This window comes from Pseudorca crassidens, chromosome X (assembly GCF_039906515.1).
Source record: "Pseudorca crassidens isolate mPseCra1 chromosome X, mPseCra1.hap1, whole genome shotgun sequence".
NCBI classification, from domain to species: Eukaryota; Metazoa; Chordata; class Mammalia; order Artiodactyla; family Delphinidae; genus Pseudorca; species Pseudorca crassidens.
Window position 1 is genome coordinate 1,304,573 of NC_090317.1, and position 27,009 is coordinate 1,331,581.

A 27,009-nucleotide genomic window follows, 5' to 3' on the forward strand; every position below is an offset into this window, starting at 1 on the left:
AATTAATACTCCTTATAAATGCAAACTTATTCTGATTTTACTTATCGTGGGGAACTGGAGAAAAGAAACTTTGTGGGTTGTCGATTTGCTCCAGAATTCACAACACATCTGAAATCTCAGCTGCAATTGATATTGCCACCGAATTAAATCTGTGATGATCTGCTGTCATTTTCCATGACCCATCTGTCTTTTGTAGGAGTGAAACAAATGAGTTACGTTGGGATATAATAGAAATCCCACCATTTGGTATATAATAGAAACTTTCTGTGATGATGGAGAGGTTTCTTATTTGTGCTGTCCTATATGGTAGCCCTTAGTCACATGTGGCTTTGAACACTTGAAAGGTGGCTAGTGGAACTGAAAAACTGATTTTCAATTTCATTCAATTTGCATTTAAATGTAAAAAGCCACATGTGGCCAAATAGCTACCCTATTTGACAGCACATCTCTAGACACATAATGAGCCTAGTGACTTCACCATCTTTCTAATCACTGCACAGGTAGTAAATCCTGCCACAACTGATAACAATTTGCATCATCATTATCACCCAAGTGGACATATTCCCCAAACATAAGATTAAGTGAAAACTGCAACCTGCACAAAGATATGTACAACATATTACCAATTATATGAAGGTTTCTTTTGTTTGTTTGTTTGTTTTTGCGGTACGCGGGCCTCTCACTGTCGTGGCCTCTCCCGTTGCGGAGCACAGGATCCGGACGCGCAGGCTCAGCGGCCATGGCTCACGGGCCCAGCCGCTCCGCGGCATGTGGGATCTTCCCGGACCAGGGCACGAACCCGTGTCCCCTGCATCGGCAGGTGGACTCTCAACCACTGCGCCACCAGGGAAGCCCTATATGAAGTTTTTTTAAAGGCAGAACAGCACTCTGATATTATTATGCAATCCATGAATATGTAACAAAAGAATAAAAATCTGTATGTGGATGATAAATTACAAATTCAGGTGATGATGACCTCTGGGGAATAAGGACTGGAGGAATAAAGGGCAATGAGATCAAGGAAGAATACACAGGGGCTTCAACTATTGTTGTGAAGCTTTAGAGCTAAAACTTCGTGGTAAGTAGATTGTTATTTGTTATATTATCATCTACACTCTTGTATTTCTGAAATATTTTTTAAAAAGAAAACATGCAGAAATAAACACACACTTCTTGCAATTATTGTGAGCTGGACTTAAAAAGAAATTGTGCTTCACACTTTCAGGCATGAGTGAAAAAGACAATAAATAAAGATATAGAAAGAATTCAGGCTTATAGGAGGGAAGGTGAGAAGCATATTTGGGGTAGATTCCCTTAGTTTTTTAGTATGCATTGTTAAGATATGGAGAAGTGAGCATTCATACACTGGTGTGTGTCTATCTTATGGGAGTAACTTTTGTGGGTAATTTGCCAATATCAATACAAGTTTACAGATTAAAATATATTTATATATATTTTAGCTAAACATTTCTAAAAGGTTTAAAAATATTCTTTCTAACATGTTCCTGCCTTCACTCTTGTCCTTGTTCCTAATTGAATCTCCATACTGAACCCAGAGTGGCCCTTAAAAACTGCACACTATTCTACACATTATCTTATATATAATTATTTGCAGTTCCCCCAACGTGCCATGCCTGCCCCTGCCTCTGTGCCTTTTCACATGCTTTTTCCTTTTCCTTGAATGCCATGTTCCCACCATCTAGTGTGCCTAGCAAACTTTTAGTCATCCTACAAGATTCAATCGTAGCCTCACCTCTTTTTACCCTGTGTGTTTTAGTTATTAATATTCTTTATTATTTTGCCTTCTCCCTGACCTCAGCCCTTTGCACATTAGCGCCTTATGCTTCCCCCGTATTCTGTTTAAGAGCCAGTTTCCCCTGACTAATTTGTGAACTCCTTGAGAGCAGGGGCTGTCTTATTCATTTTTATATCACCAATACCCAGCATTTGGAGATGTTGAATGAATTGTTTAAAAAGGACAATTTAATGGGCAGTATTTAACACCTGACAATCCACAAATGAATAATCCACTGTACCACATAAGGTTAGTATTTTTGCTGGTTTGCCTTTGAATATAGATAGATTCTAAAGTGCCAACAATTGGAACATAGTAACACCTGCCACCCTAAATTACATTTTATATAACACCTTTACGTACAATAATCCATTTGATTTTCTAAACAATCATAATTGTAAGTATATTTTATAGATTATAAAATGGAGAAACTGAGTGGCCTCCTGAAGTTCATGTGTCCTGTTACTACTTGTCAAGCGCTTGTTCCACCTCATCTCTGAGCCTTTATAAAATCCTAAATATATGCTTAAAAGTATCTTTTCATCAGGTGAACTCACTGATATAGGTAGTATCCTAGGCTTATATGTTGTCATTTCTTTCCCTATCTACCAAAAATTCCAGGGCTTACTCCCCTGCTTATTAACAAACTTTCACACTACCGACCTCATTTCTATTTTCCTTTTTGTAGACCTTTCTAAAAAATTTAGTATGGTCATATAGCTTATGGGGCCTTGCTGTAACCTGAAAGCTCATGGTCTCAATCAGACCTTTGAAAATTGATGTATTAACAATAATACTTTTCCATCCCTATTACCCAGTATTTTGTGGCATTTCTGTATTTAAAACATACGATCATCTGTCTTTACACTTGGTACTCAGGTAAATAGCACATTCTGGGTCATTTTATTTTGTGGCGGATTTTACTTTGTAAATGGCATAGGGACTAGGTTCTTTGGCTATCCAGATTTCATCTCTTTCTTGGTTTCTTTCCTTAGCTGCACGCTCTAAAACTGCAGTCAGTTCAGGGCAAAACAGGCTATTTGAGGCTGGATAGGTGTGAGTAAAATGATGGAAAGAGGAGCCAGAAGAACTGTCATCGTTGTGGTTATCTTCTTCTTCCTCTTGGTCCTGTAGCTTTCTCTTGCCCAACTTGGAATTTATACACCAGAAAACTTCTTTCAAGTCCTGGATAAAGGTCACTTTGGGAGTAAAGATGCATAATAGAAAGATAAGACCTCCGGAGACACCGCACAGGAAATACAGGCCCATTTTCTCAGGGATGCCTGTGAGGAAAACAATAAACCAGTGACCCATAAGGATCATGGGCGTTGTTCAAGGAGACAAGTATTTATTGATCTCATCACTTAGCCAAGGTAGATCCTTCTGAGAATACTCTATAATGGGGCAGATATGAGAAATACTAAAACAAACAAAGAATAAATGACAAACCAGTTCTTCAGTCTCTTGATGGTTTTGTATTCCTGAATGCTATAGATTAAATTGTGTAGCTACCTCCAAATTCATGTTTTGAAGCCCTAACCTCAATGTGATGGTATTTGGAGATGAAACCTTTGGAAAATTAGCTTAGATAAGGTTATGATGGTAGGGCCCTCATGATGGGATTAGTGCCCTTATAACAAGAGACAACATAAGGATCTCTCTCTCTGTGTCTGTCTCTGTCTCTTTGTCTCTCTCTGTCCCTCCCTCTCTGTCTCTCTCTCTCTTTCCCATTTAAGGACATCTAGTGAGAAGGCAGATGTCTACAGTATAGGAAGAGAGTTCCCACCAGAAACTGACCATGCTGGCACCTTGATCTGAAACTTCTAGTCTCCAGATCTGTGAGAAAATTAATTTCTGTTGTTTAAACCAACTAGTCTATGGTATTTTCTTATGGAAGCCTGAGCAGACTAAGACATTGAATAAGAATTGGACTGGGCCTTCGTGTTTATTTAATCTTTATAAATGTGGAGCCCAAGCATGGTTTAGTGGGGTTTTCTCCTAATGTCTCAAACAAAAGATAGTAGTTGGATACGCAGTTTTCATTTGTCAAAGTTCAAAGTACAGAGAATAAAATGGTACACTTCCTATTCCTACCTTCAAAGAAGGTGCTTATTTCACACCAGTTCCGTATTAAAGGCAACGCAGTGCACCAGAGACACACATTTCTCCCCTTGCTATCAACTCAGAAAGAAGAATTTATCTCTTTATGACCTTTACCTATAATTAGCTGTCTTTTTGGATATCTAAAATTTATTTATTATGACGGGAAACTGCTACTGAGAGTTTACTTGGAAAAAAGCAGATAACATTAAATATACAGTATTATCTTTTTTCTTTTGTTTTTTTCTAAAGGACTTTATTTTTTAGAGCAGTTTTATGTTCACAATATTATGATCTTTTATGAAATGACCAGATAGCCTTTCTTTCCCACCGAGAGTTGGATTAACTTTTTATCTTTGTCTTTTTTTTATTATAAACATGAGATATATTATGATAAAACTCAGAAAATACACTATAAAAACGGATACTAGAATAGGAATTTTCCTGCCACAGAATTGCTGTTGAGAACAATAGGTCCAAGTACCTCCACATTAAAGAGAGGTAGTTGACCATTTATCTGAGCAGGACTTCTAAAGGGCTGACTCCGAAACAGTTTTGTGACTTCTAGCTCGTAATCATCCATCTCCAGGCTATATAAAAGAATGAGAGAGTGCTTGTGGAAAGAGGCTGGTAGCACAAATTTCTTTGAAGCATCTTCCATCAGGTGAAAGTGTGTGGAGTGCTGTTTCCCCTCCCTGGTTAAGTGCTTTTCATACACTATCCTTTTTCACATGAGGAAATTTTTACCCTCATAAAGTATGGATGTGTCACCTCAAACCCCACATCATCCCTGCTGGATGTGCTGAGATAAAAAGTTTACAGGCCTACCTTGTACTACTACTGAAGTAAAACATTTAAGAGAATTTTGGAGCAAGCTTTATCTGTATCCCCTGGAGTTTGAAGGACACAGAAATTGGTAATGGGCTCTTTTTAAAAAGAAGTCCAGAAACAAGAGGCTAGCTGGAGTTGTTTGAAATAACAAAGCAGAGATACACTTGGTGATGAGCAGCCTTCACTGCCCAAGTTTTGGTTGAAAGATAAAGTGTATTGCTTCCGTTGGGCCAGAGTGGACATCAGAGAATGTGACTAGGACATAAACAGATGGAGAGGTATACCATGTTCTTGGATTGGAAGAATCAATATTGTGAAAATGACTATACTACCCAAGGCAATCTACAGATTCAATGCAATCTTTATCAAATTACCAATGGCATTTTTCACAGAACTAGAACAAAAATTTTACAAGTTGTATGGAAATACAAATGACCCCAAATAACCAAAGCAATATTGAGAAAGAAAAATGGAGCTGGAGGAATCAGGCTCCCTGACTTCAGACTATACTACAAAGCACAGTAATCAAAACAGTATGGTACTGGCACAGAAACAGAACTATAGATCAATGGAACAAGATAGAAATCCCAAAGATAAATGCACACACGTATGATCACCTAATCTATGACAAAGGAGGCAAGGATATACAATGGAAAAAAGACAGGCTCTTCCATAAGTGGCGCTGGGAAAACTGGACAGCTACATGTAAAAGAATGAAATTAGAACGATCCCTAACACCATACACAAAAATAAACTCAGAATGGATTAAAGACCTAAATGTAAGGCCAGACACTATAAAACTCTTAGAGGAAAACATAGGCAGAACACTCTTTGACATAAATCACAGCAAAATCTTTGTTGACCCAACTCCTACAGTAATAAGAATAAAAAGAAAAATAAACAAATGGGACCTAATGAAACTTAAAAGCTGTGTAGGTTCATGAGAGGTAAGACAAAGAGTACATCTTTATGTTCAGAAAGAGTGCAGTATTGAACATCCCAAAAGGATCCCCAAAGGGAAACAACCAACATTAGGGCACCTGCCACCTACAGGGCACTAATACCATATTACAACAGCACTATTCAGTTAAAACCATTTTGTCTCCTTACTTCTCTCTCATACTCCAACCTACTCCTAATTCCTGAAGGATCCAGAAGCAGTATAGTGATTTGGAGCATAAGGAATTATCAGGAACACTATATAAAATAACATTGTTTAATATATTTTATGTAAATAAGAGATTGAAAATATGCATATAAAGCAAAAACCATAAAAATGACCCAGTAGATTTGAAGAAGAACCAAAAGGAATTCTGTAAATAAAAATATAATAATTTTAATTAAAATTAATCTGATAGGTTTAATGACAGATCAGATACAGCTGAATTTAGAGCACTGGAAGATAGACCAGAAGAAATTATTTGGAATGCAGCAGAGAGAGAAAAAATAAATACAAGAGATAAAAACATGAAGGATAGAGTATGAAACTTTACTATATGATTAATCAGAGGCTTAGAGGGAGAGGAGAGGAAAACTGAGCAGAGGTAATATATAGTTATTATAGTTATAAAGTTATAAAGTTATAACCTTATAAAGTTATAAAGTTATATATATATGATATATATTATATATACAAATTATATATTATATATATAAATTATATATTATATATAATTTATATATATAATATATATCATATATATCATATAATATATGATATAATAATATATATTATATATATAAGTTATATATTATATTATATATAAATTATATATTATATATATTATATATATATTTATATATATAATATATAATTATATATATTATATATATAGTTATATATATATAAAGTTATAAAGTAATAAAGGCTTACATTTTCTAGAACTGATGAAATCCACAGATTCAGTAATTCCAATGAATGCCAATCAGGGTGAATAAAAAGAAATCCACATCTAGACACTGCATTTAAAAACCAATGAAAGTATCTTAATAAATGAGGAGAAAGGAAACCTCTTTTTAAAAATGAATTACAACTGGGCTTCCCTGGTGGCGCAGTGGTTGAGAGTTCGCCTGCCAATGCAGGGGACGTGGGTTCGTGCCCCGGTCCGGGAAGATCCCACATGCCGCGGAGCGGCTGGGCCCGTGAGCCATGGCCGCTGAGCCTGCGCGTCCGGAGCCTGTGCTCCGCAACGGGAGAGCCACAACAGTGAGAGGCCCGCATATCGCAAAAAAAAAAGAATTACAACTAATAAATGTAGAAGAAATGAGAATTGGAAAATCACTATTTTGCAACCAAAATAATAATTCTTCCAGGCAAAAATCACTGATAGTGAGTGAAAGTTTGTTGAGGAACAAGACATTCATATAAAGCATCCCCCTACAAGATATGTACTACTTACAAAGGGAAAATTTATTTACAGTAAAGAAAACTGGGACCCATGACCTTAACCAAGTTTTCAAAGATCAGTAATGGGACAAATACATCACTTCTACGGTATTTCTGCCAAAAGTGCATAACATGAATCTAATCATGAGGAAACACTAGACAAATCTGAACTTATGGACATTCTACAAAACAGTGGGTCTATGCCTCTTCAAAAATGTCAAGATCATGAGAGAAAAGACCAAGGAACTGTTACAGATTGTAAGAGACTACACTGAAACTAAAAACATGAAACGTAAATGCAACATATGATCATGTATTGAATCCTAGATCAGAAAACAATATATAGTTATAAAGAGCATTATTGAAACAACTGGAAAGTTTTGAAAAGGGTATCTGGATTAAATGGTGGTTTTTGTCAGTGTCAATTCCCAGATTTCAAGGGTTTCATGGATGTACAGTTGTTTGCATGTATGTCTTTGTATGGATTAATGCTTATGAATGATGCTTGTAGTTTTAAAGATATACACTGAGCTACTTTAGAATACTGGGGCATCAAATCTACAACATATCCTCAATGTGTTCAGAAAAATAGTATCATGGATATATACCCAGAGATAGGTGGTTAGGTGATATAATAACAAAGCAAATGTGATAAAAAAAATTTTTGCCACACAGCATGTGGGATCTTAGTCCCCTGACCAGGGATTGAACTCATGCCCCCTGCAGTGGAAGCCCAGAGTCTTAACCACTGGACTGTCAGGGAAGTCCCTGCATGATGTACAAAAAATATTTTTAAATGGAGAACCTAGGTGAGTTCTTCGTACTATTCTTAAAAGTTTTCTATATGTTTGAAGTTATTTCAAAATTAAAAGTTTAAAAGTTCTATGTGAGTCTACTTTGCTCAACTCTATGCAAATAAATTTGAAAATCAGAATAAAATGAAAATATGCCAATCCTGAAATGTAGAAAGCAATAGGAACTTTAAAGCTATAACAGGAAAATGCAAACCAAAAAATGTTGGTGCAACTATATTAACATCAAACACAATAGACGTTAGGGTAATAAAACTTACTGAAGACTTAAAAGGTCACTACATACAAATAAAAGGTCAATACACCAGGATGATGTAATATCTTAGGCAAGTGATAACATAGCCTCAACGTCCATAATCAAAAACTTACAGGGCTTCCCTGGTGGCACAGTGGTTGAGGATCTGCCTGCCAATGCAGGGGACACGGGTTCGAGCCCTGCTCCGGGAAGATCCCACATGCCACGGAGCAACTAGGCCCGTGGGCCGCAACTACTGAGCCTGTGCATCTGGAGCCTGTGCTCCACAACAAGAGAGGCCGCGATAATGAGAGGCCTGTGCACCGCAATGAAGAGTGGCCCCTGCTCACCGCAACTAGAGAAAGCCCTCGCACAGAAATGAAGACCCAACATAGCCAAAAATAAATATAAAAATAAATAAATAAATATTTTTTAAAAACTTACAGGAGTAAAGGAGGGATGTGAAAACTCAACACAATTAATAATATTGATCTAATAGTCACAAACAGAACACTTCACTCATTACTACAGAAAAGAAAATTGTCATCCATGTGCCAGAGATCTCAAGGAATGAAGATGCATGCATGTTTGTGAGAGTAATTTGTATAAGATGGAGCAGGGATACTTCTTTTCCTGACGACCATATAGGAAGTGAGTCAACCCTATGGGAAATGTGTCTCAAGGGAGTGGTAACCTATTCTGTCTCCCCAATTTGTTGGCCAGGTTTGGGTATGTTGGAGTGACAGAGTCATCTAGGAGCATCTATAAGGGACCTGCTCAAAAATTCACCCTTCTACATATACTTTCACCAAAAAGGTCTATGGCGTTTGACATCATTTGAAAACTGCATTGGACTGCTAATATATCAGTATTCTTAACTATTTTTGAGTCAATAGGTCTCTTGGGAATCCAATATAAGCTGCTACTGGGTACAGGATTTCTTTTAGGGGTAATAAAATGTTCTAAAATGTGACCGTGGTAATGGTTACACAACTCTGTGCATATACTAAAAATCACTAACTGTATGCTTAATATGGGTGAATTTTATGATATGTAAATTATACCTCCAAAAATCTGCAAAAAATGAAATAAAAGAAAACTTTTTGGAGGAAGTTTGCCATTTGAGAATGAGTCAAATATTAATGAAGTTTGGACTAATCACCTTAGACTCTGCTATTATATATTAACTCTATAATTTAACTCTATAATTTAAATATCTAATTATGATATAACATCTGAGTCCCAGAGATTGTTTGTATGGAAGGGATCTACTGTATGGAAGAAGCTCTCCACTGTCAGACATTCTAGGCAAGATTTCCAATAGTTAGACAATAAAGTACCATTTCAAATATTAAATTCTATTTTTACAAGGCTTTATTTTTGCACTTAAGACTCTAGACTAGATTAAATTCCCATGACTGTGTCAGAATGGAAGAGATATTTTATAGGAAGCCATTCTGCAAGAGATCAGTTTGGATCCAAGTTTTTTAAGGGGGGAAAGGATAAAGAAAAGAAAATTTTGTATTAAATAAAACTATTTAGCTATTCCATTTCTAATCATTCACTTGTAGGCAGTCCTACTATGCAGAATGTCTTCTGATACTTACCATATATATAATCAGACAGTGTAAATGGGTCCAGTGAGCTATGGTCCATTTGTTGCAGCAACTTTATAGGCACTGAAATGCAAAACATCAAGGAGTAGAAAATTTGGCATGGGAATTGCAGCTACTGTTCATATAGTGGGGATGGATAGAAAGTTTATATTTGGCAGACATTCATTAAAAAAATAATATATTGTGAGAGACTAAATTAGTGTTAAACCTGAATTTTAAATGACAGCATTAACATACCTATTTATTTCCATGGAATAAATTCTAAGCATTGAATCAGGTAATAGTCTAGGCATTGTCACAGAACAGAGGAAGAAATAAATGTACTAATGAAATTTCAAAGCACAGAAGTAAGGAGTGTACACTAAGTACTAAGGACTCTTGAACTGGAAAGTAGTGAAGAGTTTGGACTGAAGCAATTTCAAAATGAGGATTTGCCAAAAACCAAAGAAGATGAGGCCATTGTTTTGATGTATGGAATGGCTCCTTCCTCTCAGTTTAGAAAAATGTTGACATATTTTAAATCAAAAATAAAAATTTCTCTGATCTCACATCCCCTTAGAGCTATCTCTAAGTTTTCATCTCACTGTCCCTCTTAACATTATAGGCACAGTTGATTACTTCTTCCTTTCCATCAGTCACCCTTTATGCTTTCACATCACATTCTTCTCATCTTCTTCATACTTCACTTATCTCTTCTTAGACCCCTTTGAAATCTCTTTTTCTCTGCAAGTATCTTAAGGCTAATATTCCTTTGGACTTTGTTCTAGCCTCTCTTCTCTTCAAACTATACACAACAGTTATCATGCTAGATCACCTTATTGTTTGGAGATTTCCCCGTTCTATAAATATTAGTAGGATAAATATCATTAACCTTTTAAGGAGAATGTAAGCATATTTTAAGATATATGAGTGATAGCTATGTTAACCGCTTTGGCTACTCAAAGCCTTAACCCCTTTCTATGACTGCAATATTAACTCACATTATGGGTTTTTGTGCAGAGAAAAATCTACCTCCTGTCATAGGAGATGAAAATTCTAGATACTGACTTTCCCAATCTCCCTTACAACTAGGGATTTGTAACATGACCTAGGCTCCCCCAATCAGATGTGTCTATGCCAGATTGACTTGGAAGCTAGAGACATAAGTTTTCTCTCTTTGGTGGCAGCAGCTGTTTAGTGGAATAAGCATTTTTCTTACCAGAAAGTTCCAAAGTACAGTTTGGGGCATTTTTCTTTGGTGTATAGCTGAACCAGGTTATACATCCTTCTCAATAACTGCTTTGAGACACCCACTGCCCTTTTAATAAACTCTTTTTCTGCTCAGTCAGCTTACGTTGACCTCTACCGCTTGTACCTAAGCATCCCCAAAAGATACATCTCCTAATACCTTCAGTACTGGCCTCACCCTCAGATCCATATGCATATATATACCTGCTTACTTATAATTTTCTCCTGAGTATCTCACAGGTATGGAATCAAAGTCACTTAATAACTGTATAACCTTGAACATGTTAATTCTTCTTTCTGAACCTCTGTTTGCTTTTCTATAGAATGGGAATAATACATACCTACCTCACAGGATTATTGTAATGATCAAGTGAGAAACATGGATGTCAAAAAAATTTTAAACTGAAAAGTGCTATACAGATTTTAGCTATTATTGTAATTGTAAAATATAACTTATAATACTGTAGCTTTCTCACAGTAATTTATTAAGTGATAGAGATACCCTGTTTTTCTTACCACATATGTAGGAAACTTGCAGCTGTTTCTTCACTCCTGGGAAACAAGGTTCACCAAAAGTAGCTGTATCTGCAAACAGTGTACAGTTTTCTCTCTTTTGGCACTGTCTCAAGACTCTTTGTAGAGCATCAGGAGCTAAGCACTCTGTTGGTTAGGATTCAAACAAACAAATAATTTGAGAGTTGGGAAGAAAAAAAGACGTAGAATGCATAGGAGAACAAGAATAGGTATTTCTGCAATGCAGGCTTGAGAGTGTTTTTTTTTTTTTTTAAATGCAAAATATTTTGAGGTCTCAAGGAAACAGAACTAAAAGGATGGTCTTGCAGTCAAAACAGTCTATTCAGGATATCACCACTGGGGTAAATGAATCTGGATACTGTTATCCTCTTTGTCACTTTACTTGAGATACAAATGATCATGGAAAGAATATCTACTGGATTGGCCTGACTTGGCTAGCATGCCCACTCCTTGGCTAGCGAATAGTATTGTCCCATTAGACTATAGTCGATGTTAATAATTTCCTAATAGGAAATTCAGGATGTTGGTAGGACGGGAAAATAGATGCTGAGCAACAGCAACAAATGCACATTATTCTTGGATGGAAAGAGTAATCTTGCTTTTTTTTCTCTGTCACATCATACTGCCAGGCTTTAACACAACACCAGGTCCAGAATTGTCTTTTGGCTTAGAGAGAAGCCAGCATCTTGGCTTATCTTCCCTAGGAAGCAAAACCATAGGACCTCCCAGGTTCTTGGAAAATATCAAATAGTGCCTAGTCTTAGGTTTTCTCTCCTCTGAAATGCATGAAAGAAACTCTTGTGATTTTTGTACTTGAAAACATGCAATACAATTTTTGTTTGCCAAGGGTTTTAAAGATTCTAATTTTCTCCAAGCTCCTACCAGCTCAAATTCTTTTTACTGCTCTGAATATAGAGTTTGCAGTGTATTATTTTAGATTTTCAGTATCTATATGTATTTAGCAATTAAAGATATTAGTACTGACTAGTGACTTGGAAAATGCTTATGGCTAACATTTTTAAATATTAATTTTCTTCTGCCTCTTACGGAAGAAGGAATCGAAGTGTAGATGAGGGAGCCAGGTCAGAGGTATCTTGTGCTCTATCACTAGAGCAGAGTTTCTCAACCTTGGGACTATTGACTTTTAGGGCTGGATAATTCTTAGTTGTAGGAGGCTGTCTTGTGCATTGTACAATGTTTAACAGCATCCTTGACCTCTACCCACTAGATGTCAGTAACAACTGCCCCCAGTTGTGAGAACCAAACATGTTTCCAGACACAGTGTCTTTGGGAAAGAGGTTAAAATCACCTCTGATTGAGAATCGCTGGACCAGAGGTAAACTAAATAATCCTGTGCATAATCCTGTGTAATAGGGAATAGGTTTATGAAGATTTTGCCCTGAACTATGCCAAGGTTTATGCAAATCAACAAAGGTTATTCAAAGCTTTTTGACCTGAAGCATTCAAGAAACATGCCTTCTACAGAACCATGAATATACCAGGAAGCAACACAATGCAACAATAATCACAGAGCAGCATCACTGCAAATGAGAGCAGTATAGGCCAAAGACAGAAATTATGGCACTGGAAATTGCACACAGAGCCTATTTATTGATATTAAAGTTTCAGCACACTTCAGCAATAAGGTGATACAATGTTGCATTATTAACTGAGAATGTCAATGTAACTGGGCTTTCCAATTAAATTCTTAAGAATGTTAATTTTTTCTATGGCATACACTTCAGAATAAATTGGAGTAGGCAGAGGCTACTGAGTTTGCACATTTTAAAACTAAGCATTGTCTTACACCCACACTGTCTCTGCAAAACATATAAGGCATAGCTTTCAAAACCAACATTTCTGTGGCCCTGAACTAGCTGATCAAGATTATACTCTTGCTCATAATATAGTTTTGAACCAGCTGAGAATGTACATGTTATATATTCAATGCTAGTCTCATAACATTGCTTATATGTTGGATATCATAGTGATCTGGAATATATTAGTCCATTATTTAAAGTTCAGTAAGTCACTAATGTTGAACAGAGAATTTGGAAAAGTCTGTTGTAGATTTGTGTATCTTCTATTTCCAACATACCTATGACAGGTCCATTTTTATTCATTACATCACATTCTTGTTTTCCTTCCATGAATTTGCCATAATTTGCAGAGAAAATTGTCAAGACAGATTTATTTCTGCACCGAAGCCTCAGCGTCCCATTCTCACATACTGTCTTTATTCGGTAGTTCACTAGGAAACAAGGTTGATACTTTAGATTCCCTTTCAAATTCAGTATTACATTCCAACACTTATATTTTTAAACTGTTTTGAAGCATTGATAGTTTAAGCCTCCTTAAAATGAGGAGAAATATATAATAGAGTCATCTGAACTTGTAGAAATCGGCTATCAGAAGGATTACAACCCAAATTTGGGATTCCATGAAAAATTTTTAAATAAGAGGAGGGTTAAAGCTCTTACTTTTAGGTAAATTTCAAATCTTTCTTTAATTATAGAATAGAAGTAAGCCTCTGTCACCAAGAAGTATTTTGTGTTTCTGGGTTATACAGCTTAAGGTATTATGCAGTGCTTTTTAAATTGCTAAGCATGAAAACAGAAATTGCACTTAGAAATGAGCCCACAAACTATGTAGGTCCCATCCTTTTTGGTAAATTCCCTCTTGATTTTAAATACCGCTGTGAAACTTGCCTGGTCTACATTTATAAGATACTACAAGATACTTGTATGTGCCAGGACATGGATCTTGTCCAAACATTTGACTATTCACAGATATCTGACACCAGCGTTGGTCCTTGCACTCATCCAGGAGTTTCTTGTGAGGAAGGGAAAGAGAGAGAAATTACTGAATAAAAGTTCACATCAATGTGTTATTTCCACTAATGAATTTTACAAAATTTTAAAAAGTTAAATTCTTTAACTTTCCAATAAAATGTTTCTTTTTCCCCTGACATCTAGACATTCTATTTACTGAACTCTTAGAAGAGAATGTATATATAGTTATGGATTAGACATAAACACTAAGGCCTTGAATTACAGCTCTGTTACTTACTTGTTATGTGATTATCAACAAATTGCCTCTGTGAAATTGTATTTCTTTGTATGTTAAATAGAGATACGAATTCCTGGCACAAGTTAAGCAAAAGGCTATTTTCAGATCTAATTTATACAGAAATGAAAGCTTTTAATATATGGACAAGTTGAATACTCTCTGGGTCTGGAAATGGTTAAAAACACCAGGTAGCCGAACAATTATTGTGGTTAGTTAAAATGGGAATGAGAGAGGCAGCACTTAAAGGTGAGAAAAAAAACAAGAGAGCATGGTATCATGAGAACCAAAGGAACTGAGTGTTTAAAGAAAGGTGGAATGGTAGACTATGTCAAGTGACACCAAGAAGTCACATTAGATTAAAACATAAAAGTATCCATCAAAGGTAACTTCATGAGGATTAATAGTGACTTCAGTGGAGTTAGTGGTGGCAGGAATAAGATTAAGTGAATTGCTACCAAGAAAGTAAAGATGGAGAGTGTATTCTCTCAAGCAGATAAGGATTAAATGATGTCAGTCAGGAAGCTGCTTATATATTAGCCTCTAGGGAGAACTATAATGTTCTCAATTGATTCCAGGTATATTTTAGCTTCTATTAGATACTGCGCTCCTAGGAAGCTTCCTAAATGATAGATACCTTAATCCAGCTCTATCTAGGTCACCAATAACCTCTATCACTGAATAGCTGTGTAACCTTGGGAGAATCAGTTCACCTATCTGATCGTCAGTTTCCTCATCTATAAAATGATATTTAAAGATATTTCCTACTTCACGTGGTTATGTGTATTAAAGGAGAGAACTCATGTACTGTGCCAAACAACATGCCTAGCACATAGTTAGTACTCAAAAAATGTCAGCTATTATTATATGAGAGAGGAAGGGAAATGGTCAAATTAAGATTATGTAACTAAAATCAAAACTCTTCTAATCTAAATGGTGTAGTCAAGCCATCTATGATTAATTTCTTTCTTTTCCATTTTACTCGCATTTCCCTGGTAATTACATATCTAATCTACTATTTTCTCAAATAAAATTAGATAGGTTTCCTTTTGAATGCAAAGTTACTGGGGCCTTTGCTTTCTGAGAAGTTGGATCTTACCTGTCTAGCTGTGACTGACACACAGGTGGCATTTTCACTGGTCTTACCAGTTAGAGTTGGACAAAAGTTTTCACCAGGAACTTTACGACCATAAAAAGCAGAAAGGATGCTGATAGATGTCTTTTGTGGGCAAGTGATTCCCAGTTTCTCTCCTTCACAGGCATGAGCTGTATGGTTCTTCAGGACTTTCTTTAGGTAGCCTGAGGGAACTTTAGAGATATAGACAATGGAGCAAAATACTGTATAACTCCCAAACGATTTTGTGTAGGGTGAAGGACCTCCAATTTCGTCTTGGCTAGCCCGCCACACAGTCCCTGAATATCTTTTACAGAATCCCAGCAATTGGTCCTCTGGCATCTGCTTAAACACCTTTTAGTAACAGGGAATTTGAAACATGGTTGTTGGATAGTTCTGTTAAAGTGTTTTCGCATGTTGACTGAAACCCTGGCCTGCCTGCTGCAACTTCTATTTAATGATCCTACTTCTCTTACGTGGAGTTACATAGAACAGGACTGAACCCGCTTTCCCGTGATGCTTCCTTAGATGTTTAAGCACAGTGATTTCCTTGGACTTTCTTGGATCACAAACCAAATTTTCTCAACTTTTCTTCTTTCTAAATGGTTTTCAAACTCCTCATCATACGTGGAAATCTCTTATGAATCCTGTCTAGTTTGACAATAAACTTCTTAAGGTGCTGGAAACAATATCAGATGAGTCTGAACAAAATAGAGTACAATGTAGTTTCTGGCAGTTACTCTTTTCTTCTATTTTGAAACCCAGGATACTATTCCATGGTCTCAAGTCTTATCAGCCTGCATCAGACACTTTTAATGAAAAACACAGTATTTATTTTTCCCTTTATTTACTAACAGAAGCCCCATTTTTTGTGTGTGAGTGGCAGCAGTTTTCCCAACCCCAAGTGAGATATTTCCATTTCTTTGAATCATCTTCAATTTCCTTTATCAATGTTTTATACTTTCTCAGTGTAAAGGTCTTTCACCGCCTTGGTTAGGTTTATTCTTAAGTATTTTATTTTCTTGTACGTGTTTTTTTGTTTTTTTGTTTTTGTTTTTGTTTTTGTTTTTTTTGCGGTACGCGGCCTCTCACTGTTGTGGCCTCTCCCGTTGCGGAGCACAGGCTCCGGACGCGCAGGCTCAGCGGCCATGGCTCACGGGCCCAGCTACCCCGCGGCATGTGGGATCTTCCCGGACCGGGGCACGAACCCGTGTCCCCTGCATTGGCAGGCGGACTCAACCACTGTGCCACCAGGGAAGCCCTGTACGTGTTTTTAAATGAAATTGTTTTTTTACTTTTTATTTCTATTTCATTATTAAAGAAATGCAAGAGATTTTTGTACATTAATCTTGTATCCTGCTACCTTGTTGAATTCATTTATTAGTTCTAACAGTTTTTGTGTGGATACTTTAGGGTTCTCTATATGCAGTATCATGTTATTTGCAAATAATGACATTTTTACTTCTTCCCTTCCAATTTGGATAACTTTAATTTCTTCTTCTTGTCTGATTGCTTGTCTAAGGCTTCAAATGCTATGTTGAATAGAAGTGGTGAGAGTGGGCATCCTTGTCTTATTCCTGAATTTAGCAGGAAGGCTTTCAGCTTTTCCCCATGGAGTATTATGTGGGGTTGTCATAAATGCCTTTTGTTATGTTGAGATATGTTCCCTCTATACCCACTTTGGTGAGAGTTTTTTTTTATCATGAATGGATGTTGAATTTTGTCAAATGCTTTTTCTGGGTCTATTGAGTTGATCGTGTGGCTTTTGTCTTCTCTTTTGTTAATGTGGTGTATCACACTATTTGATTTCTATATGTTGAACCATCCTTGTGACCATGGAATGAATCCAACTTGATCATGTTGTATGATCCTTATATATCTCCTTGGATTCAGTTTGCTAATACTTTGCTGAGGATTTTTGCATCTATATTCATCAAAGATATTTGTCTGTAATTTTCTTATTTGGTAATGTCTTTGTCTGATTTTGGTATCAGGATGATGGTGGCTTCATAGAATGAATTTGGGAGTGTGCCCTACTCTTCCATTTTTTTGGAATAGTTTGAGAAGGATGGGTGTAAATTCTTTGTATGTTTGGTAGAATTCTCCAGTGAAGACATTCGGTCCTGGACTTTTGTCCAGGATAAAGCAGTCATATCAGTAGTGTAGAGTAATGTGAACTGAAAACTGTTAGAATTCTAGTCAAGCTAAAATATCACTGTAGATATCAAAAGTAGAGTAGACTAAGATGCAAGCAGACATAGAGCAGAACTAAAGGTAGTTAACTCACTCTAGCTAAAGACAATCAGGACAAATCTCAATATTTCCTGAAATTGAACAAAGAAAAAAGCAACTAATGTGAAGTTTAAGTTAAAAATTAATGAAGAACAAGAGAAAGGAAGAGCAGCTAGTTAACTCAGAAAAAGAGCATATCTTACAAAGTAATCTACACGGGCTTCCCTGGTGGCACAGTGGTTGAGAGTCCGCCTGCCGATGCGGGGGGTGCGGGTTCGTGCCCCGGTCCAGGAGGATCCTGCGTGCTGCGGAGTGGCTGGGCCCGTGGGCCGTGGCTGCTGGGCCTGCGCATCTGGAGCCTGTGCTCCGTGGCAGGAGAGGCCACAGCAGTGAGAGGCCCGCATACCACAAAAAAATAATAATAATAATCTAAAAAATACAGAATAAACTTTCTGAGTTTTTTTTTTTCCACAAAAGAGTCCTGTTTACAATAGTAGTAGGACATCACAAGGAGAGAACAAAGTTGGGTGGAAAGGAGATTCATAAAATAAGGTTGGTATAATATCTACTTTATGGATGAAAAAAATGAGTCTTAAATAATTCAAGAACAATGCATTGGTGTATAAGATCAAATTGTTGATAAAGATGAACTAGATAATCTTTTGCAGACAATGGTAAGCTAATATGTTGATATTTGATGTTTTTTGAGGAATAGCCTACTATTGAACAAGCAGAAGAAATAAACAAATTTAAAGCTGGAAGAAAAACGTTCCTGAGCTGATGAAAGACATGCACATGAGAATGCACAAATTAAAAATGGAGCAAATAAGAAAGTTAAGAAACTAAGAAGTAAATGGATTAGGGAGAGAAGGTAAGGAAAGAAGATGATTACAGATTAAACCAACATAAGCAGCAAAGATAAGTCATCATTACAGAAAATCACATATATTACAAGAAGGACTAGTATGAGAAATACTTTCAGAATACAGAGAGAATCAACAGGTGAAATTGATAAGAAATAAAAAAATATGTTATGGAGCTAGAACTCAAATCTAGGCTTTTGACTTTACACTGTTGCCTTCTGCTCTTGGATTCATGCACAACCACTCATCTTCAACTTTTATTGGTACATTTAGCTTATTTTAATTTCCTGTTACACTCTACACACCTATACCCATTCAAATGACCAGAACATATATACTCTGATGAGGATCAGATCATGTAATGTAGGGATCTTAGAATCACTTGTCATTAAAGTCAATTCTGGTATATGATCTAATAGGAAAGGTATCAGCCTATGACTTAATGGGAAAGGTATACAAGTTCACAGAATCTCATACCCTACCTAAAATCTGTTCCAGAGTACAATGTAGCCTTTTACTGAGAAAATATGGAAAATAGTTCATCTATGACCTACCCAACAGGGAGGGCCTGAGGGGAGAAGGTGGAATCCCACACAGACATGGAATCTAACAATCCTGCCCTTGCAAAATGTAAACAACTCCCCAGTCAGAAGAGACAGAAGCTTTCAATTCCTCACATCCTCTTTGGTGAACTGGTACCCTCCATCCTTTGTGCTCTCTACCTCTTGACCAATTTCTGAACTTCTCAGGTGCAGAACCCTCAACTCATCTCTTATTTATACCCTGATGCCCCCTCCTCACATCTGCTACTTGGTACTAGATCTTGAGCACTGACCTCCTCTTTCCTTTCTCCCTCAATTACTTAATCTCTCTCTGTCTGAAGTTACTCTTCTACGAAAAGGTAATAATAAGAGTATGAGTTTGGCTCTGGATCCTAGTGGCTTTGAGTTATGATTGTATTTTCTAGAGTTGGAACAAGAACCTTATTATACTTTCAACGACAACAAAAATACAATCCTCAAAAATGAAACAAATTTAAAAAGATAGTAGCATTAAATGTGGCATTTAAACTCTTGACTCAACTAAATAACAGTAACAATAAGTTTCCAACATTAAATCATGAGCCACCATCTTGCTTCAGAATAAACTGAAGAACAGTTAACAATTTAGTTATCTCACAAGCTCTAGTGATGCTGTGAATAATACAAATCATCATATTGTTTAAAAGAGTAGATTTGGCTTTTCCACTTACTTGTCCCCAGAGTCAACCACAGTTTCCCTATCTATATAGCAAGGAAAGAATACATTTTCCTGACACTTAGGCCAGGGCTGATGTTCACCAGTGTCACTTTATGTAATGTCCCCAAGAGTCCTCTGGAGGGAAGCAGAGGGAAGGGCTGTCAAGAGCTGTGGCTACATAAACCAAATGGAAAGATATATTTGTAGTGAATTTTGTTAACATAGGCATAAAATCCTCCAAATCTGATACAGTCTGTCTCCCGCTGACAAGACATCTGGCCTAAATCATTAAGGTAATTGTGTTAAAGATCTACCTTGCTCTGCTGGTGAAGACTCCATTTTGCTGTTCTCCAGGAAAGTATTTAATCTTGAACCCATTTCTTTCTCTGAAGTAATTTTTATATAACCTGGGCTCTGGGGATAGTTTCAGTATCAACAGGAAGAAGCCTAATTCTGAAACATTCACAAAAGCCAAATAATATTCAGACCTCTGCAGAAAAGAGGTATTTGGTATCTCTCTCAGAAGACTTCATAGGCCAGTTATTCTTGACTTCCTTTTCTTGCTTTAGCAGTTCCCTGACAGCATACAATTTCCTTCTGCATATAAACACAAGACTCTCATGTCCGCAGAACAGCAAGAAATGCTTGGGAAAGTGGAGTTTTTTTCAAGTGCATCTCTTGGGTTTATAATGAGGAAAATCTCATCTTCTATCTTCTCACATCAATTTTCTTATTCTCCCTTACATTTCACTCCAAAATCAGCTTCATTCTCTGTGCTCTAAGAATACTTTGGCTCAGTGCAGCTCCCTTCCTCTTCACTGGTGCTGATCAGATGATATTAGGATGTATCAACTCACAGATGTTTTCTATACTCATTCCACAACAGTAATGAGTAATACCAAAATAACTAAATGTAATAACTAGTAACAGTAATAACTAAACGTGTGGTGGGTAGGGATGGAGACTGTCCTAGTACCAAAAGAAAAGAGAGCATCAGAAAGTATCAACTCACCTGAAAATTCTGGGACTGCTTCCAGCACAACTGCCAAATAGAGACAACTCAGCACTGATCGAAAATGCAAGCCTGTGCATCTCAGAAATTGTCCTAGAATAGCCATTTGGTGCCGTGTTTCCTCACTTGCCCGCATCTAGCTCACGATGGCACTGGGATTCAGAATCACTAGCCTCAAACTTCTAAAAGACCCTCATTGTCTATAAACAGAGTCCACTCTTTGTCTCTTGTGTGTGTGTGTGTGTGTGTGTGTGTGTGTGTGTGAGAGAGAGAGAGAGAGAGAGAGAGAGAGAGAGAGAGAGAGAGAGAGAGAAAGAGAGAGAGAGAGAGAGAGATCCATACCCAGAGAGAAAAAAGGAAAGATAAGAAGAAAAAGAAAGACTATTTCTCACAGTTATGCAAAATGCATCATTTTAACTGATCATCTGAAGGGCCAACAGAGCCTAAGTAGGTATTATGCATTGAACTAGTTTATGGTTTTGGCTTTCACTAGAAAAATGAGGTCGGTTAAGAATATTGTAGTGACTTCCCTGGTGGCACACTGGTTAAGAATCCGCCTGCCAATGCAGGGGCCACGGGTTCGAGCCCTGGTCCGGGAAGATCCCACATGCCACGGAGCAACTAAGCCCATGTGCCACAACTACTGAGCCTGTGCTCTAGAGCCCATGAGCCACAACTACTGAGCCCGCACGCCACAACTACTGAAGCCCATGTGCCTAGAGCCTGTGCTCCGCAATGAGAGGCCACCACAATGAAGAGTAGCCCCCGCTCGCAGCAACTAGAGAAAGCCCGCACACAGCAACTAAGACCCAATGCAGCCAAAAATAAATAAATTTATATTAAAAATGAATTAATATTGTAGTGACAAAAAAAGAGAAATAATGTACTTCTCTGCCTGCCTTAATCCCATCCACTTAATGTACTATAAGGTAGGTTTGATATGTAATGCAAAATTCTTGTCTATAGCCTAATGTTGTAGTACTGCAGCCGATGAAGTCAAACCATTACCTGTAGAGGGAACATATACACAAAGAATATCCAAGAACTCACCTCCAGTTCAAGGGTCCCATACAAATATTACTTGAGTTTGTATTGCTGTGTGTGAAAATCTTTTTTTATAAAATAGAAACTAGGGAGTTGTTTGTATGTGTATAGATTATTAGTTCCTCATTATAAAATGTCTAAAATGATGATAAAGAAAAGTATTAACTAAAAATGTTAAATATAAATTAGGGGCTGAGGAAAATCCCTGAGTAAAAATAGTCTGTAACGTTAAGTAAACATGATCAGAGAAGATAGAGATGGGAAAATATAAGATGTGACCATCTACCCTACTCAGTGAGTATTCAGCAGAAAGACTGATAGTCCAAGCCTCTACATATGACAGTACCACTCTGATGGTCTGAAAACCTTGAGAAAGTTGCTAAAAAAGGAAGCAAATTCTTGGCCTTTTACAAAGAACCCTCATCTCTATCTTTGGCTCTGGAATCCTAGGTAGGCCTGGAGAAACACTGTTAATTTTTTTAAACATTAAAGAGTTTAATTAAGATTTTTAAATTCCATAAATCATTGTACATATAAAAGAAATATATCTGGAGCAAGAAGTGGAATGGGGAATTAGATGCTGAGTTCTCATTCCCAATACATGAGCATGTGGAAACCTATTATGCAAAGGCCACCAAGGAAAGAGGAGCAAAGAGTATTTTGAAACTGAATTCCAACTAAAACATGGTTCCAACATCTTTAAAATATTGATAGGACTTACTTTCAGCTCTGGCAACATAGCAGACTAATATGATGATCATACTGTGTATAAAAGCAACACATGACTATATGCTGGCTATAAGAAATGCTCCTTAACAATACAGATGAAGCTTGAGGACATTATGCTAAGTGAAATAAGACAGTCAGAAAGACAAATATGGCATGATTACACTTATACAAGGTATCTAACGTAGTCAAATTTGTAGAATCAGAGTGCAATGGTAGTTGCCAAGTACTAAGGGGAGGGGGATATGGAGAGTTACTAATCAATGAGCATTGTTTCAGATAAGCAAGATGAATTAGTTCAAGATCTGCTGTATAACATTGTATCTATAATCAATGATAATATATTGTACAGTAAAAATGTATTGAGGATAGATCTCATTTTAAGGGTTATCACAATAAAATAAAAATTTAAAAAGAGACGCTTTCTAAATATGAGGACAAAGAAAGACTGAAAGTAAAAGTATAAATATGTACCATACAAACAGAAGGCCTAAGAAAACTGGGATGGTTATTTAGATATGAGAAAAATTACAATTATGTTGGAGATTTTAATATCTCTCTATTGGCAAATTGAAAATATGCTCAACATCGTTAGTCGTTAGGTAATTGCAAATTAAAGCCACCATGAGATATCACTGTACATCCACCAGAATGGCTGAAACTAACCAGCTGACAACATCAAATTTTGGCAAGAATAAATGAATGACCAGAACCCTCATACATAGTGAGAGTGTAAAATGGTACAAACACTTTGGAAAATAGCTTATCAGGCTTTTTTTTTTACATCTTTATTGGAGTATAATTGCTTTACAATGGTGTGTTAGTTTCTGCTCTATAACAAAGTGAATCAGCTATACATATGTTCCCATATCTCTTCCCTCTCGCGTCTCCCTCCCTCCCACCCTCCCTATCCCACCCTTCTAGCTGGTCACAAAGCACCGAGCTGATCTCCCTATGCTATGCGGCTGCTTCCCACTAGCTATCTGTTTTACGTTTGGTAGTGTATATATGTCCATGCCACTCTCTCGCTTTGTCACAGCTTCCCCTTCCCCCTCCCCATATCCTCAAGTCCGTTCTCTAGTAGGTCTGTGTTTTTATTCCCGTCTTGCCCCTAGGTTCTTCATGACATTTTTTCCCTTAAATTCCATATATATGTGTTAGCATACGGTACTTGTCTTTCTCTTTCTGACTTACTTCACTCTGTATGACAGACTCTAGGTCCATTAACCTCATTACAAATAGCTCAATTTCGTTTCTTTTTATGGCTGAGTAATATTCCATTGTATATATGTGCCACATCTTCTTTATCCATTCATCCGATGATGGACACTTAGGTTGTTTCCACCTCTGGGCTATTGTAAATAGAGCTGCAATGAACATTTTGGTACATGACTCTTTTTGAATTATGGTTTTCTCAGGGTATATGCCCAGTAGTGGGATTGCTGGGTCATATGGTAGTTCTATTTGTAGTTTTTTAAGGAACCTCCATACTGTTCTCCATAGTGGCCGTACCAATTCACATTCCCACCAGCAGTGCAAGAGGGTTCCCTTTTCTCCACACCCTCTCCAGCATTTATTGTTTCTAGATTTTTTGATGATGGCCATTCTGACTGGTGTGAGATGATACCTCATTGTAGTTTTGATTTGCATTTCTCTAATGATTAATGATGTTGAGCATTCTTTCATGTGTTTGATGGCAATCTGTATATCTTCTTTGGAGAAATGTCTATTTAGGTCTTCTACCCATTTTTGGATTGGGTTGTTTGTTTTTTTGTTATTGAGCTGCATGAGCTGCTTGTAAATTTTGTAGATTAATCCTTTGTCAGTTGCTTCATTTGAAAACATTTTCTCCAATTCTGAGGGTTGTCTTTTGGTCTTGTTTATGGTTTCCTTTGCTGTGCAAAAGCTTGAAGTTTCATTAGGTCCCATTTGTTTATTTTTGTTTTTATTTCCAATTCTCTGGGGGGTGGGTCAAAAAGGATCTTGCTGATTTATATCATAGAGTGTTCTGCCTATGTTTTACTCTAAGAGTTTGATCATTTCTGGCCTTACATTTAGATCTTTAATCCATTTTGAGCTTATTTTTATGTGTGGTGTTAGGGAGTGATCTAATCTCATACTTTTACATGTACCTGTCCAGTTTTCCCAGCACTACTTATTGAAGAGGCTGTCCTTTCTCCAGTGTACATTCCTGCCTCCTTTATCAAAGATAAGGTGACCATATGTGCATGGATTTATCTCTGGGCTTTCTATCCTCTTCCATTGATCTATATTTCTATTTTTGTGCCAGTACCATACTGTCTTGATTACTGTATCTTTGTAGTATAGTCTGAAGTCAGGGAGCCTGATTCCTCCAGCTTCATTTTTCGTTCTCAAGATTGCTTTGGCTATTCGGGGTCTTTTGTGTTTCCATACAAATTGTGAAATTTTTTGTTCTAGTTCTATGAAAAATGCCATTGGTAGTTTCATAGGGATTGCATTGAATCTGTAGATTGCTTTGGGTAGTAGAGTCATTTTCACAATGTTGATTCTTCCAATCCAAGAACATGGTATTTCCCTCCATCTATTTGTATCATCTTTAATTTCTTTCATCAGTGTGATAATTTTCTGCATACAGGTCTTTTGTCTCCTTAGGTAGGTTTATTCCTAGATATATTATTCTTTTTGTTGCAGTGGTAAATGAGAGTGTTTTCTTGATTTCAATTTCAGATTTTTCATCATTAGTGTATAGGAATGCCAGAGATTTCTGTGCATTAATTTTGTATCCTGCTACTTTACCAAATTCATTGATTAGCTCTAGTGGCTTTCTGGTAGCATCTTTAGGATTCTCTATGTATAGTGTCATGTCATCTGCAAACAGTGACAGCTTTACTTCTTCTTTTCTGATTTAGATTCCTTTTATTTCCTTTTCTTCTCTGATTGCTGTGGCTAAGACTTCCAAAACTATGTTGAATAAGAGTGGTGAGAGTGGGCAACCTTGTCTTGTTCCTTATCTTACTGGAAATGCTTTCAGTTTTTCAGTATTGAGGACGATGTTGGCTGTGGGTTTGTCATATATGGCCTTTATTGTGTTGAGGAAAGTTCCCTCTATGCCTACTTTCTGGAGGGTTTTTATCATAAATGGGTGTTGAATTTTGTCGAAAGCTTTCTCTGCATCTATTGAGATGATCATATGGTTTTCCTCCTTCAGTTTGTTAATATGGTGTATCACATTGATTGATTTGCATATATTGAAGAATCCTTGCATTCCTGGGATAAACCCCACTTGATCATGGTGTATGATCCTTTTAATGTGCTGTTGGATTCTGTTTGCTAGTATTTTATTGAGGATTTTTGCATCTATGTTCATCAGTGATATTGGCCTGTTGTTTTCTTTCTTTGTGACATCTTTGTCTGGTTTTGGTATCAGAGTGGTTGTGGCCTCGTAGAATGAGTTTGGAAGTGTTCCTCCCTCTGCTATATTTTGGAAGAGTTTGAGAAGGATAGGTGTTAGCTCTTCTCTAAACGTTTGATAGAATTCGCCTGTGAAGCCATCTGGTCCTGGGCTTTTGTTTGTTGGAAGATTTTTAATCACAGTTTCAATTTCAGTGCTTGTGATTGGTCTGTTCATATTTTCTATTTCTTCCTGATTCAGTCTTGGCAGGCTGTGCATTTCTAAGAATTTGTCCATTTCTTCCAGGTTGTCCATTTTATTGGCATAGAGTTGCTTGTAGTAATTTCTCATGATCTTTTGTATTTCTGCAGTGTCAGTTGTTACTTCTCCTTTTTCATTTCTAGTTCTATTGATTTGAGTCTTCTCCCTTTTTTTCTTGATGAATCTGGCTAATGGTTTATCAATTTTGTTTATCTTCTCAAAGAACCAGCTTTTAGTTTTATTGATCTTTGCTATCGTTTCCTTCATTTCTTTTTCATTTATTTCTGATCTGATTTTTATGATTTCTTTCCTTCTGCTAACTTTGGGGTTTTTTGTTCTTCTTTCTCTAATTGCTTTAGGTGCAAGGTTAGGTTGTTTATTCGAGATGTTTCCTGTTTCTTAAGGTAGGATTGTATTGCTATAAACTTTCCTCTTAGAACTGCTTTTGCTGCATCCCATAGGTTTTGGGTTGTCGTGTGTCCATTGTCATTTGTTTCTAGGTATTTTTTGATTTCCTCTTTGATTTCTTCAGTGATCACTTCG

At 36.8% G+C, this 27,009-nt stretch overlaps 1 protein-coding gene across 1 annotated transcript; it reads right to left on the reverse strand.

Annotated features, from left to right (window-relative positions):
- Positions 1-880: 880 nt before the first annotated feature.
- On the reverse strand, positions 881-21,207 carry LOC137217180 (protein eva-1 homolog C-like). Its single transcript, XM_067723737.1, has 5 exons — positions 21,063-21,207; positions 13,635-13,787; positions 11,519-11,662; positions 9,767-9,838; positions 881-3,078 (listed from the first exon to the last, which is right to left on the reverse strand). Exons 1-5 carry the CDS (start codon positions 21,196-21,198, stop codon positions 2,699-2,701), a joined length of 885 nt encoding a protein of 294 aa, XP_067579838.1. The 5' UTR covers positions 21,199-21,207; the 3' UTR covers positions 881-2,698.
- Positions 21,208-27,009: the final 5,802 nt, after the last annotated feature.

Bases quoted from the DNA above. Each gene is read 5' to 3' on its own strand.
- LOC137217180 (XM_067723737.1), bottom strand. From the start codon at position 21,198: ATGCGGGCAAGTGAGGAAACACGGCACCAAATGGCTATTCTAGGACAA. The intron at 11,663-13,634 runs GTATGTTGGAAA...CCTAACCAACAG, and splicing joins TAAAAATGGACCTGTCATAG to AGTGCTTAGCTCCTGATGCT. The intron at 9,839-11,518 runs GTAAGAAAAACA...TTTGCATTTCAG, and splicing joins GCAAGTTTCCTACATATGTG to TGCCTATAAAGTTGCTGCAA.